The 16,195-nt window shown below is 43.6% G+C and overlaps 1 protein-coding gene across 1 annotated transcript in view; it reads left to right on the top strand.

Moving 5' to 3' along the window:
- DGKB (diacylglycerol kinase beta) overlaps window positions 1–16,195 on the top strand; it is a 3,560,883-nt gene that overhangs the window by 482,590 nt on the left and 3,062,098 nt on the right. The window contains exon 4 of the mRNA XM_069648599.1: window positions 11,287–11,307. Coding sequence (XP_069504700.1) covers window positions 11,287–11,307 — 21 coding nt within the window. The remainder of the gene's footprint in view (window positions 1–11,286; window positions 11,308–16,195) is intronic.

Here is a 16,195-nt window from a genome sequence, read left to right as displayed (position 1 = left end):
GTTCTGATGGCCGTTCTGTTCTTTTTCTTTTCTTTTGGTTGACAGGTATCTCCTCCCCTTTTGCCACTGCCATCTGTATGCCACTCCTGCAGATGGATTTTTCTCCCGACACCTGCTGCTTCGTGTTAATCAGTGGAGCAGCATTACGATCTTATGGGACGATCGCCAATGGGCCACATGCCCTTACGCAGTACTGGTGGCTCGGAGCAACATTTCGGCCTTTCAGCTGGACTAGTGCCTCCCCATTGGGACGGCCCTGCGGTTCTGTGCGCTTCCATGTTGCCTTATCGGACGTGAATGTGGCTCTGTGTACCATGGGGGAACAGGGCGACACACAGGTAGTGGCTGGTCATTTCTTGCGGAAGCAGCCCACAATGGTGATTGGTGTTTTGGATTTCATGGCCTGATGGCTGTATGTGCTTGGTGATTTTGATGTGCATAAATATCTATTCTGATTTGGCCCGTGTAGCGTTTTTCTTTGCAAGTGATGTGGCATATGCCTATTTGGGGGGCGATGTATTGTGAGGAGATCTGCATTGGGTTCCAGCTTCGGGGTTTCGTTGCGTGGTACTGTGCTGTGCGCGTTTGCCTACGAAGCCCAGTGAGGTCAGGGATGGGGGCTGCCAATATGCCAGTTTGAATGTTGTCATGCTCAGGGGCGGGGGATTGGGTTTTGTGTAACAGATGCCGGTCAGCCAGGTGGACTGGTTGAATGATGTGGTTTTCGGTATATTGCTGGTCACAGGTGCCTGTGTTTGCGTGCGTTTCTTGGTGGGGGACTGTGGTCATGTCCATTGGGATGGCTTCTGTATTCGTGCCATCTGTGCCCTGCAGCTCCCATTGGCCCCTCTTGTGTTTCTTTTGTTCGTTGGCATGCATGGGTGACTTGTACATTTCAATGGTTGCATTGTGGCTTCATTGCACCTACGGGGAGTTGTACTTTGTGGGCAGGGAGCGGTGTACAGGCACTCAGTGGGGCCGTTTACGGTTGATTCGCGATGCCGTACTTCTCGCCATGGCGGAATGGTACATTCCGCCATGCCTGATGGCGTTAGGTACATGTCCGCTAGGGTCGGAATTGGCGTACCGTTGCACCATGGTGGTGTTTGCGGTTTGGCATGGCGCGCGCGCGCGTGCTTGGTGCAGTTAGCGTTGGCGTTCACTACGGTGTCGCTAATGGCTTCGTACTTTGCGGTGACGGGTCATAGTCGCACCGAGCGCTATTCGATGGCGGTATTGCATTTCCGCCATCGTTTTTCGATTTCCGCCAGGGTCGTAATGAGGGCCACTGTAAGTGTTGTCAGGATTATTTGTGGCATTTCTGTGACGGACACACATTTACAAACACATCTGGTCCAAACTGTTTAAGTAAATGTAGTGCGCAATTGGTGGCAATTGGAAGAGAAGATCCATTGTCACATTAGCATAACCATTTACTCCAGTTGTGTTTCTGAATTTAAATGGACCAGGGAGTTCTGTTTGTGGATTTTTTGATGGGCATGCAGATGTTTCTGGAGAAGAGAAATGTATATGTTTCTTTTCTGATGTATGTGTAGTAGATTTTGTACAGATTTGTTTGATTTTTTCTCTGGGGGATAGCTCATCAGCAAAGTACACAAAGCACCACAGGTTCAATCCCCGGGTCCGTGCTTAGAAACCTCTGGGTTTTAAGCGTGTTATAAATAACCTATCATATCATATCATATCATACCATATCATATCATACTAGACAGTTTTGTGGTTGTATTGTTTGCTGCAGAAGGAGTTGGTCATTGATTACTAGTGTTATTGTTGGGAAATCTGCTATAGCTTTTGTTTCTATTATTTGTCTTTTAAAAGGTTAATTTCTTTGAGTTACAGGGTACATATCTAGATGGGCATGTATAGTGCCCGTAGTCTGTTGTATTCCATGATGCAAGGAATGTCAGCATTGACTTTGTTTGCATCAAAGTTAACTAGGAATAGACCATTGAGTGTACAGAGATGTGAAAGTGGTACGTAACTCATACCTTCTTTAAAGACTATGCTGCCAATCTCAATCAATGCTTGATCTAAGGTTTGACCTTGAGATTTGTGAATAGTGAAAGCATATGCAAGAGACGGAAACAATTGTGTTCTATTGTCCAGCCAATTCTAACTTCTGCAAGTTTGTCAACGTGAATATTGACAAACTGAATGTTGTTTTCATGCGAATATGTCTGGAAGCCAACAACTGTACCAATTTCTCCATTGACTAAGCCTTTTTCTACATCAAGGATACATTTTTCAGAAATACTCTGAAGTTCAGACAATATTGTTTTGAATCCTATGTTGGAGATACATTTTTCAAAACTATTTATTTGTGCTGTTTCTTGTTGAAACATATGAAGTGTCATGCTGCACACTTCTAGTTTGTCTGTGGAGTTGATTTGCAATATGGTGTGCATTTCTTTTTTCAACATTGTCTCATTGAATTGATTACAGCTAGCAAGGGTTGGCATTAAGGAGATACATTTTAGATTGTGTTGAATTAATTGTTCCATGGCATCAGGAGCAGATGTGTTTCACCCATATAGCTCATGGATTAGTCTACTATTTAAGATGGATTTTGCATCTTTAGTAAGCAAACAAGTTCTAATGCTTTTTGAAATGTTAGCATATGTGAGGTCTGCAGACTCGTGCATGTTTTGATTTAGTTTTCTGTAGTGAAAATGTTGCCAGCGATTTACATTTCCAATAGTGCCAAGAGTATTGCAGCATTCTTTGTTTCCTAATGATTTGAAAATAGGTTGCCATTTAACTGGCGTTAACTGGAGGTTTCCGAAAACAATAACATGTTTTCCTCCAAACAGTTCCTTGTAGTTGGTTTTTAGGACTTCTTGCATTCTCAGATTTATTCAAGCTAACATGAGGTTGGACACCCTGCTTACCTCATCTATCAGGAACACTTTCATTTGTTTTAGAATTCTGTGTACCTTAGTAGCAGCTTCTACTGACAATTTGTAGTATTCTAATTTGTTTTGGTGTTCTACAAGGAGGAGTAGTAGTTAGTGTAAAGTTACACCACCTATGTTGTAGGCAGCTAAACATGTGGGGCTGTTACTACAGCCAACATGTTGTTGTTTGTTAAGTTTTGTAGACATTTGCTGATTATTTTAATTAAGAATGTTTTTCCAGAACTAGCTTCATGACTTACATACAGGAACAGAGGTGAACAATTTTTACAGCTACAGATTTTATGTTCATGTCTAAAACCAATGTCTTGAGTGACTTCTAGATAAATGGCGAGTTATTCATCAGTTAGCTGAGATTCCAGACGTCTTCCTCAGATTGTTTATATTGATAAATAATATTTTCTACCTCAGTCATGGCTATTTCTGCTTCATTTAGAATGAGTGGTTCTCCAAATCGGTCTTGACTTCCTGTAAGGGAAGGTTGACTGCCTCAGGAGTGTCTATGTCTAGTTGAGCTTCAATTTCTTCCTCTTGTTGGTGTTCATTGTCTAACATGTGTTTGTATTGTTTGAAATTGTCATTTGTTATACTGCTTTCATTTTCTTTAAATGCAGCTTCAAATTAGTCATTTTCACCTAATAATTCTTTTCCGTTTCTCCAAGGTTTACAAAGTTGGAATAGGGCCATGTGATACAGTTCTTTATGTTGTGAAGTTTTAAATGATAACTTTACATGATTAATTAGACTTGGTTTGGTTAGTTTCACTAGGCTTCCTTTGCAAGTTGAAACTGAATATTTGCCAGTTGTCTCATTTGATGCAGCATTTTGTTTTGGTGTAGTTTTGGACAATGTCATACAGACACATGTTTTCCAAAGCAGTACTTCGGTTTGGGTAGTATGTGTCATGTAAATAGTTTTTTTAAAATGTCCTGGCTGCTGGGATCATTTGTGGCTATGTTTTCTATCTCTTGGTAGGATTTTAGTACTCTTTTCTGGGATGATGCTGGTCCAACAGTCAGCCAGACAATGTGCTCAGATTTGCCATTCATGGCTGTGCCTGCTAAACAGCCTGCAGCTTTGTAGAACCCGCATTCTCTATGGAAGACCATTTTTATACTGAAGCTGTACACTTTCTGTGATAGTGTTTTGTCAGATGATATGTCTTTCCAGAGGTCCTTTAGCTCTATTTTCTCATTTTTGGTGAGATAGGCTGCGAAATATCTTGCAACTGCAGTGGGATTGTTTGCAATGTATTGTATGTCTATGTTTGCATTACAGAAGAGGGCAATTATTGAATTGTACTCATTGATGTACTTGGATGCTTTGTCCCTTTTAATGATGTATGTATTTTTAGGGGGTTTGCCTTTTACGCTGTGTCTAACAGAAGACATCAAGCAATTTCAATCAATCAAATCATTTCTTCTAGAATGCACTATCATCAAAGGCATCATGGCGCTGACAGGTGATAGAGAGAAAAAGGTACTGAGAAGGTCTTAAATTCCTTTCCGAATGATGCAAAATCAATGTTAGTTCTTAATTGCACAGGCAGGGAGTTCCATAGCCTAGGCCCAGCCACAGAGAAAGCTCTTCTAGCAAGACGTTCCCTTCAATATCTGGACACACTAAAAAGTGCAGTGTTTGGAGATCTCAGAGTTCGGCTTGAGTTGTAGCTATGGAGTTTCTCTTGAATGGCTAGCCATTTCGTGCACAAGGAATCAAACATAATGATTTGAATGTAACCCTCGCTTCAATGGGCAGCCAGTGTAGAGATTGCCGTGCCGTGCCAGTGTAGAGATTGCCGTATCCCACTTCCAAAAGGGACATGTTTCACCAGGCGCACTACTGCATTCTGCAACACTTGTAAGCGATGGGTAAGATAGGATGGCTGTGCCAAATAGATTGCGTTGCAGTAGTCAACGCTACCGTTGACACCCGCAGCCACAATCTGAGCAGGACATTTTTCAGGCATGAAACAGAGAACTTTCTTCCATTGCTTAAGTTTGAAGAACCCCAGACTGCCGTCACTTGAGTTTCCATAGACAAAGATTGAGATATTTTAATGCCTAGGTTTCAGCCAATTTTTTTCTGACTCAGGAAGTGATCCCAATGAGACTGGCCAAAACGCTGAGGTCCAATTAGAAGCTGCTTCTGGTGGACCAATATTCAAGATCTCTGTCTTCCCAACATTTGGTTTAAGCTAGTTTGCCTCCATGCAGCCCCAAATTGCCTTCAGGCAATTTCTAAGGCTTTCACCAATACATGACTTGTCGGGCTGTTGCCTGAATAAAATGTGGGTGTAATCCGCATAGGAAAATACCATGAGACCAAATAGTGGATGAGTGCCATCAGGGAGCGAATATAAAGGTTAAAAAGCAAAGGAGACAATGCTGAACCCTGATGCACCCCACATGTTACAACGGCTGAGGACGAATGATAAGGGCGAAGTGAAACTATTTGAGACTGGAAGACCAAAAACTCCAGAAACCAATCCAAAACCGCCCCAGAGTGCCTTGCGTCCTTCAGTCTAGATACCATAATCCCATGATCAATAGTACAGAAAGCGGCTGACCGGTCTAATAAGATAAGACCTGCTGTTCTACTCTTGTCTCTGATCATCCAGCACTGACACAAGAACTGCCCATCATAGTCCGGAAACCCAACTGGCAGCAATCCAGAATCGTTAGTTCCTGATATGATGATATAATATGGCATTTATAACACCCCTATGCACAAGTGTTTCAAGGCGCGACAAAGCAAGCGAGGGAAACAGAGGGAGGACAGACGCTGATCCTACTAGGCCAGGTATCATTCAGATTGTGCAAGTGCGTGGGAAGGGGGCAGGGAAAGTGCAGTACAAGATGATAACAAAGTAAGTAACGGCTGGCATGTGGCATGTGCAGTACAAGATGATAACAATAAGTGAGTAGCGGCCAGCACGTGGCAAGTGCATGGGTAAGTGCGGTCAGCAAGTGTCAGGGCTTAGTAGGGGGACTGTAGGGATACAGAAACAGCCCCTAAGTGCAGGGTTTGCAAGTTGGGTAGTGCTGGTTTGAGACAATGGCAGGGGAGTGACCTGGGCCTGAGATCAGAGGGTGTCCAGGTAGCCAGTGTGGTTAGGGTTTCAGCCAGGAGGTCAGCAGAGGTGAGGAGGAGAGAAAGCAGAAGTAAAGAGAAAGGTTTTGAGGTGCTTCTGGAACCAGAGATGGTTCTCCGCAAGTTTAAGGGAGGCAGGGAGGCTGTTCCAGAGGGAGGCACCAGTCGAGGAAAGAGATCTACCACCAACTTGTTGCTTGGAGAAGCGACTTATCCTGAGGGAGTTGGAGGAGGACAAGAGGAGAGCAGTGGAGAGCATGAGAAGGAAGGCATTTAGGGAGGGAGAGGGTTTTTAACTTAATCCTCGCAGCCACTGGAAGACAGTGCAGAGATGTCAGTCCAGGAGAGATACAATCCCTGGGCTTGTGGTCAAGGACAAGTCTTGCAGTCATGTTTTGGATAAGATGCAGAGTGCGAAGAGTAGGAGCCGGTAGATTTAGAAAGAGGCTGTTGTAATAGTCCAGCCTAGAGAGAACCAGTGCTCTGGAGACAGTGAGCTTCAGGGGGAAGGAGGTGCAGCTGGTAGTGTGACTTCTTAGAGATGTCAGAGATGTGAGGAGAGAAGGAGAGTGTGGAGGCGAAGATGATCCAAGGTTTTTAGCCGTGCAAGTGGGAGCTGGAAGAGGGCCAAGAGAGGCTGGCCAGAGAGCTACAGGGACGGAGGGAGCAGGTGTGCTGATGAGGAGAATCTCGGTCTTAAGGTAGAGTCATTGGCGGAACACCACTCCTGGATAGCAGACATACAGTCAGAAATGAGGGAAGGAGAGGAGGAAGCCGAGGGTAGCCTCAAAATGACCTGGGTGTCTTCCGCATAGCACTGAAAGTTGGGGCAGAGAGCAGCAATGCGGTGGACAACGAGTGGCAGGTATTGGTTGAACATCCAGGGAGAGAGGTTAGAACCCTGGGGGACACCACATGTGGAGAAAAAGATAGCGGAGAGGAAGGACCCAAGCTAGACCTGGGAGGGTTGGTCAGAGAGGAAAGAAGTCAGCCCCACCAGAACCTGACCAGTGATACCCAGATTATCACGGAGACGGTTGAGCAGGATGGTATGGTTGACAGTGTCAAAGGCAGAAGAGAGATTAAGCATGATGAGGACGCAGAGGGTATTAGTGTCAAGTTTGGAGAGCAGGTCATCACCGATGTTCAGGAGAGCAGTTTCCGTGCTTCTGGCAGCTCTGAAGCCATACTGATGGCCATGACGGCAACCATCAGATTCAGTGTGGAGATTAAGCTGGGAGAGGCCATTTTCTCCAGGAGCTTGCCCGTTAAGGGAGCGATGGAGTTTGGACGATAGTTAGCCAGGCAGGAGGGGACAGCAGAGGGTTTCTTAAGAAGAGGGCACACAAGGGAGTGCTTCAGGCGGAAGGGAAGACTCTGTTTCAATGAGACTTTCATAGATCGGACTTGTCTATAAACCTTGTCACCAGAGAACAGGGGAAAGGCTTAGAATGAGGGAGGAGAGTTGGCTGAAGAAGGGCATGAGGAAGAGCAGGGAGTAGAGGGGAGGCAGGGGAGAGGAGGAGAGAGAGGACAGGATGTCCTTAGTTTTAGAGATGAAGTGAGAAGCCAGTGCCCTGCAGAGGGCCTTGGAAGGGACAGGATATGCTGAGACGGTGGATGGCAGTGATGGAAGTGGCTTGGCCTGAGGGGTAAGCAGGGTAATGTGGGAGGAGAGCAGAAAGTGATCATTCCAGGAGAGAGGAGTGTTGAGAGGGACAGAAAATGGGGAGGTCCAAGAAGTCCCTCAATTGAGGAGTGACTACTGCTTCCAAAACCTTCCAAAGGAAGGGGAGCAGTGATATAGGGTGATAGTTCGCCTGAATCGAGGTATCCAGATATGTTTTTTTTAATAGAGGTATTACCAGCACCTCTTTTAGTTTCTTAGGAATTTGACCAAAAACCAACCGCCTCAGCCAAGATCGCAAAGGAGTCCTGATTGCCAGTTTTAATAGGTGCAAAGCAATAGCATCAATAGGAAGAGCTGATTTAAGATGTGCTACTATCTTGCTTACTTCCTCTTTGGTTATCTGTCTGAATACGGAAAAACGAGCAGCCAAATACTTTGCAGTGAGGGATATTAAGATCTCGCTATCAAGGTTCTTATTTATTTTTGATCCATCACCAGATTGTTCATAATCTCCTTCTCCTCTCTCTTTGAGACAATAAAAACCTTAACCAAACCTAAAGCATATACTACAGGGTCCGCTAGCAAATTATGTGCGCCAACCTCTCTGATTTCTGTTAATAAAGAAACTGGAGAGGTCAGCGCACATAATTTGTGAACTGACCCTGTCAGTATTAGCTTTAGGTTTGGTTAAGTTTTTTATAATCTCAAAGAGTTTCTTCAGGAAGTACAATGATTTGGCTTCTTTCAGAGCTTTATGATATGCTAATTGCTGTTATTTAAAGACTTCACGCATTTGGGTATCATAATGCTTTCTCCATTTACATTCAGTCTGTCGAGTCTCAAGACGTAGTGCGCGTAGCATAGGTGTATACCAAGGTGCGCCCTGAAAAGCTGTTTTTGTCATCATTTGGAAAGGCGCTAGCTCATCTGCCACTGCCTCCATGTCTAAATATGTCTGATGGAAGGGGCCAACTCAGAATAGGTCTTGGTATAGTACTGAGCCACTTTACAAAAGATTGATGCAGGGTCAATTCTCACCCAGTTTCGCGTTAGCGTGGGAATATTTGGGCTCAGTTCTAAGCACTCTCTGAATCTTAAGAGGAATTGCATGAGCGCAGCAAATTTTAAGTTCAAAGTGTGGCCTTTAAATGGGTGGGGCCCTTAACTTGTTTTTTCTAGTTGTGCCAGTCTCATATTATTTGAGAGGCCCTTATTATCTTGGGCTGATTCCTCTTTCGCCCAAAAATTTAAATCACCCAAAATAGTAATTTTTTTAAATGCAGTGCTAAGTTTAAGGCATCAGCCAAAAAATGTAAGATTACTAGACGGAGGGTTGTAGCCCAGCATAAAATAACATATCCAGGCTTGCAACATTCTGTGTTACTACTGACTTCTGCCATTGTATTTGCTCTCATCTCTTGCTTCTCCATTCTTTTCGACTGCATACTCTCTGTTCTCTCCTCCTCTCCCTTTCTCCCTTTTCCTATCTCCTCCTCCCCTTACTTTCTTCTATGCACTTACTCTATCAGAATTGTCCCTGGACCTAGTATGATAGCAACCTCGTCTGTCTCCACCCCCCTCCCCATGATTGTCCTCCCCCTCCAGCGCTATCTGAAATGTCATTGTGCCTAGTACGATAGTTCCTTGTTTTGTTCCTCCCCTCCCTTTCTGCACCCCTCTCCCTCACCTTTTGTTTTCTTCGGCTCTACCAGAAATATCATCAGGCCTAGTACAGTAGTTGCTGTCTGTTTCCATTTCCTTCCCACTCTCCCCCTCCTTCCTTATCTATGTCTTAGATCTGGCACTATCTGAAATGTCGTTAGGCCGAGTATGATAGTTAATTTCACATCCTTACTCTTCATGGCCTGTAAGAATGTCATTGTATTTTCCCTTGTTCCCTCCCTTGCCTTGAAGCGCTTTGAAACACATTGTTTATAGGTGCTATATGAATAAACTATAGTATCATATCATACCCATGGCGCGTTAACAACAATTCTGATCATCAAATGTTTAATTTCTGTCTCAAAAATATTTGGGATCAGCAAGCACTCATAGTGCATACTGTAAATTAATGCGGCCCCCTGCTGGTGATTTAGCCCCACGATCCACATGAAGAATAGCATAGCCAGGTGGCAACATTTGAATCAGAACCGGACCAGATGACTCGGTCACCCACATTTACGTGACAAACATCAAGTCAGGACAGTGGGATTCCAAAAAAGAATGCATCTCAGATCTATGAGTTCCAAGTGAAAGAGCATTTATTAAGCAGGCATACAAATGATTAGAAGGACCATGCACAGGCAGCTTCTTCACTTGCATTTCCTGCCAACCAATTGGAAAGGCGGTCTGGTGTGGTGAGTATTTTGCTATATACATCAAACTTACTGCTAACCTGCTCAGCCCAAAGCACAGACTCTGTGTGGATGAGCGCAGGCAGGCCGGACTTTGGCCTGTCTTCGGGCTGCACTTGGTCGCTGCGCTCCCAGAGCCTCCGTTTAAATGCTGTTGCCATAGTAATTATGGAGACCAATCCACTTGTCCTTTTTGCACACTGGTCTAGGGAAACCAAAATCGAAATTTGCTATAGTATTTCCCTTTGTTTTTATATCTACATTTGCCACATTTATGTTTTTGGCAGCGTAACACTTGTGTATGTAGGCCACTATCTGTGACTGCCGAAGGGATGTTACAGGTAATGCATTTTTCCATGAACTGTCAAGCAGTGGCGTCACAATCATGGCTACATTGTGGAGCTTCTTTTGTCCAAAAAAGCATGTGGATGTGTGGTGCTCCTCTGGATTGATATTCTTTTCTACAAAATAAGTGTTGCACTTCTCAGAGAGGAGGGGTAGTTTTATTGCAGATAAAATGCAGCATGGCTATGAAGCGATGGTGAAAGCACCTTGATACATTTACAGGGTCAAGAAAACAGAACTCTCCTGCTGTTTTTATGTCTATCCCGTCATTATTTTGGTTTGCAGTGTGTAAGAAGTTGAGCAAGTCATCCGATGCGTACTTTGCACAACTTAAAGTAACAAACCATGTGGGTGGGCCTAGGTTCCTTAGTATACCGTACATCAGCGTGACATCAGAACCAGTATTATTTTGGACCATGCATGTTTGCAAACAGATTTGTGATACTTGACTGCAAAAATTCATTGTTGTCTTTTATGTTTTGAGTCAGTTGGGTAGCAGATATGTTTAAAAAGTTAGGGTCTGTTTTTAATGTGTGTGCAACTCCATAACATAGAGTTGCTAGTTCAGTTTCAAAGTGGAGGTGGAAAATGTATTCCACATAAAGGAGCACCCATAGTGGTTTTATCTTCACATCTCTTTACTCTCACTCAAACGCCAACAACTTCACCTGATCACTGGCTTCCCTCCCTCAGGTAACTGCCACTTAAATATTCTGAGCGATTGCAGTCATGTGAAACTTAAAGATGTGGTTACATTCTAGCTATCCATATATAGTAGACAACTACACTGATAACATTATTATGTTTCATACCTGTCTTCTGTATCAGTCCTTTTTACCTTCAACTTTTTGTTTAAAATACCCCTGCTGACATGAAATGAAAAATAACTCCATATTAATGAGTTTTCTTTCTTTTCTTTCATGATATCCAGAAACAAGACATTCTAAAACAAGTAAGTATTTTCTTTTGATTTATATATGGATCATTATTGTAATGTTTTGTTTTTATAAACAATCCACCATTTTCTTATCTGGTTGTATGATTTATATGGAAGTAAACGTTGGCTGATCATTTTTTGTGTGCAATCTGTACAATTTCCAAAAGAGTCGTTTTTGAAAACAGCTTGCAAATTAACAAATAACGTGTTATGGACCATCAGTAATGCACTCAGAAAGATTTGACCGATGAGTCCCCAGCCAAGATGACATGATGGGGGTATAGTGATTTGGCCGATGTGGGCGTAACTGAAGTTTGAGGGCACTGAAGGGGAGGCAAGGTATCACAAGTATGACACTGACACAAAATATACAATGTGTAAAACCTTTATAAGTTTCGGGTTTGGAAAAAGTCCTACTTTGCCCATTAACTAGGATGGGAGTAGTCTCGACCTTCATACGATAAATAAAACTGTCATATTGGAGTCCATCAAATCAAAATGGCTCATGCTTAAAAAACATATGCAAAGCAAGAAACCCAGAGACTTTTGCTGAAATCCGGGGAAAAGGGTGGGGTGTCCAAATGTAATCTACCCAGTACTGTCTGAATGGTCTAAACAAGTTGCTGTGCAATATTTGATGCAGATTGGTGAAACAGTGTGGAATTGTATTGGGAACAAACGCTAAACCACAAACCCACAAACCCACACCCAAATATTCACTTTTGCTGAAATCCAGGGAAAGGGGTGGGGTATCCAGATGTCATGTAACCAGCAATGTCCAGAGGGTCATAACAAGTGACAGTGCAAAACGTGGTCCAGATTGGTGAACCAGTGTGGAATTGTATAGGATACATATGCCACAAACCCACACACTAATATTCACTTTTTTATATATATATAGATAAGTGGAACAGTCCTCACTATCCCTAATCTATGGAATTCCCTGCCTAATCAAGCTATCTTAGGTGCTTGTTGTCTGTTGTGAAATCCAAAACTAAGCTTCACTGTTCCTACCACTAAGACAAAAATAACAGAAACCCTGGCCTGGACCCCTTCTCATGTGGCCAGGAAAAGGTAACCGCTGCCTGATCCCGACCCTGGGGACAGTATTATGTGGGAGGATCACATGAGATGAGGCTCAGGTCAGGAAGAAGCAGAGAACACTCTGAATAATTTTACTAATGATTATACAGTTTTAATGGTTATTGACAAGTTGGAGATTTTGAGGTTAACATGAGGAAGAACATAATGCTCTCAGTACTGAGATGAGGAAGAGGGGCTCTGAGTTGCACAACTGTAGTGTGCAGTCTAGTGGTTACAATGACCCACACTTGAGTGGGACCTTTACACATTCAAAAGTGGTTCTTCAGGTGCCTGTCATTAGGGAGAAGCAGCGTGAGCAGCAGAAGCAGGAGGAAGAAGTAGGAGACAGAGCACCCCTGCTGTATTACAAGCAGGACGCTGTATCAGGAGAGTGTCAGATGGTGACACGCAACAGGAAGCATTGCTGAGACTGGCTGTCCCAAAGGAGAGAGAAGCTCTCCCTATCCTGCATCTTGCTCTGGTGGGTGGAATTCACTGGAGTATGTGCAGAGCAGAGAAAGCTCCCTTTTCAAGTGGTGCGAGCAGCGGAAATGTTACCAGCACTGTCAGGCGCCAGCACAATCCCAATGAATGATGAAACTGAAGAAGTTGTCCAATGGAGAAGTAAGGAAAGAACAGTGAGTTGGCCTTCGCTAGGTAACCCCCGGGCGCTCAAGAATAGACTGCTGGTTCAAAGTGATAAAGATTTTGAATCCTGAACTGCTGAATTAAAGCATTTCGAGTGCAACTCTCATGTTAAGAGAGACTGGGCCTCATTACGACCTCGGCGGTAGCCATGCCGCTATTGGCGGCATGGCTGCCGCCAAAATCGCGTCCAGGTCCTCAGAATGAGGAATTACTGGGCCATTCCGAGTTCGGAAGGCCCGGTAATTCCTCCCTCCAAGGACCCGGACCCGGTCCTTCCCCATTCCCATTTCAGCCCCATAGGGCTGAATGGGAATGGGAGAGGGAGCAAACAACGGGCCATTACGAGTTGGCCGTTTGTTTGCTCTCTCTTCCCCTCGCGGGACCCGGTAAGCACAGCTGGTTTGACCAGGCGTTGCTTCCTTGGTTCCGCAAGGGGACCTCGTAATGAGGCGGTATGGTGTAAACAGTGCTGGCACCTTTTTACGGCGCTGTTTACCCCATACCACCAGGGTCGTAATGAGGCCCACTGAGTTGACGAATATTGTAACTAATGAGGGATACCTGGAAAGGAGACATTGTAGATAACCTTACCAACAGATAATTGGTGGTGCAAAAGGATATCAAAGCTTCCAGGATAAAAGCCCTCCTTATATAAATCATCAAGGGGGAGATACATGTAACTTGAATTGTCTGTGGCAAACGAATCAGAGTGAGAGACATTAGGCCTCATTACGAGGTTGGAGGTAGCCTTGCCGGTTTTACCGGCAAGGCTACCTTCAAACCTGCATGAATATCCGGCACCCACAAATGGGCAATTACTGGGGGATTCCAGCCTGCCGGACCCGGTAATTGCCCTTTCGGAGGTGCCGGTATATCCCCATTCCCATTTCAGCCCCATATGGCTCAATGGGAATGGGGATGCCTGTATCACTGGCACCGTTCATAAGGTTGCCAGTGACCTGGTGGAATGAAAGCCACCCACAAGCACAACTTAGAGTTTGCTGGTCCGGTAACAACAGTACCAGCAAACATACCGGTACCATTGTTACTGGACCAGCAACCTCTTAATGAGGCCCATTGTCAATCTGAACTGTATCCTCGTGGAAGAAGTTATAAACCACTTGTTGTTGAAAGTCTAAAGGCTTATCCAAAAAGCAGTTTTTTATTTACTAATAGAAGTTTGTAGCAGTTACAAACAGTGGTTAGTCCTGACAGGCGAGTGGACCCAGAAAAAGACAAGTACTGAAGTGTGGTAGAAGGTTGTGGTCAAAAGAAAGTCCAGTAATGTGTTATAATGAACTGTTGTAAAACCACCCTGATAAAAATGTGTTGCTTAAGAAGAAGACGTGATTTGAGGAAAAGTAAATGGTCTTCCAAGAAGAGAATAATTACATTGAATACTGACTTGGGACCTCATCACAAGTGGGTGGTATCCTGGCAGTAAATCTGCTGGGATACCATCCTACGCAATTAGGGTTAGCCACCTTGGTCGGGTGTTATCAGGGCTGGATCCCGAGTTGCAGTGGGTAAATAAGTCCCCATTCATATCGGGTCCATTGGACTCAATAGGGCTTTTTTGGCGCAATTACTGCAGTGCTAATAGCATGATGGAAATGGAGGAAAAGTGGTCAGATTTACGTCCAATCTGGTAAATCTCCAACTTTCCGCCCAACTCATAGTTGGACCACTCCACCCAACTTGTGATGAGGCTCTTGTTATGTGAAGGCAACGCCTTTTTGGTTTGTCAAACATAAGTTGGAGGAAACTTTAGCAATTGCCTTGAAGAGTGAGAAATCCTATTTGGAAATAAGACAATCAAATGGCTCAGTGAAGGATTTATGGAATGAATGAAAATAACTTTGTGTTGTAATGAGAGTGGAACTCCGCTATTGGAAAGAACTTTCTTGACTTTGGAGCGGGGTTTTAAATATCATGAATTGATTCTGGGGAAGGTAATTCAACACTGCGGTGCAAGGAGTCATGTTTTTAACGTTTCTGTTTGAATATAACAGTTATTTTATGGAGTTTAAACAGCCATATAAACCCTGTATGATTTCGTTGTATCTATGAGTGTTAGTGACCGATACCTTTGGAAAATAGATCATTTCCCTTTAGCCTTATTGAGACAGGTAGGGAAATCCTTGTTAGATTAGGGACAGATACATGTTTGTCTCACACTTATTATTATGTTTTATTTTTTATTAAGCATTTAGTTAAAATACAAACTTTTACTTTATCTTTCATTCCCTGATCATTAGCGAAGAGATGAGTCCATACATTTGAAAAACTTTCCATTTTGCTCCCTCGCCTCATTAAACCAGACGTCAAACTTTCATAGTTCCATTACAAATTGATCCAATGTTCCATACAAAGTTAGCACAACTTCTTTCTAGTCCATTTCCACGTGGGACTATTCCAGTTTAATACCCTCTGATTTCTTGCCACATATCATGTCCAGGAAGACTCCCAAAGCCCTTGTGGCCCTTATACTGGACCCCTATACAGAGATTCCCACCAGAGATCAGCATTGAGACTGCATTCATTTTTCAGTTTATCATAAAGGAGTCTGGTTCTTTCCGATCTTAGATCTTGACAAAATAGGGTCAGATGTTGCAATGACTCTTCTTGCAGTCCACAAAACTGACATTTGTTGTCCCTTGTTAGCTCATACTTGAAAAAGATGCCCTTTGTTCTCAAAATGTTCAGCCTAAATCTCAGGATCAGATCTCTGTAATTCTGGTCGGGCAATTTTTTCAGGTATTCCGGGGTAATATTAGGAAGCCATGTCAATGTTTCTGAAAGAGTGTAGGTTTTTTACGCCAAGCGTTTTGCTTCCGTTTCTGTCCAATCGGCAAACATAAGAACAATCTTTATCCTCTTTGGATTACTACATCGGGATTTGAAAGAAATGTTAAGATTCATCAGACTTTCCACACATTTGTATCTCCAAAGGGACAGAAGCCAGAAAGTCAGTCCTTCGCCCTCGATTTTTATAATTCTGTACTGCGGGGGGCAGGATGGGGCCATCAATTTGCGGAAGGTTGTCAAAGATTTCCAGATGACTCGAGAATACAGTGAGTATAGGCCCAATTCATGCCTAATGACAGCCATTGGCACGTCATTTGGTAGTCTTAACACTCGGTGGACAGGGTCTTTTAATCTAAAGTGCCAT

Source organism: Ambystoma mexicanum, chromosome 2q (genome assembly GCF_040938575.1).
Source record: "Ambystoma mexicanum isolate Mex_15411 chromosome 2q, UKY_AmexF1_1, whole genome shotgun sequence".
NCBI lineage: Eukaryota > Metazoa > Chordata > Amphibia > Caudata > Ambystomatidae > Ambystoma > Ambystoma mexicanum.
This window is presented reverse-complemented; position numbering and strand designations above follow the sequence as displayed.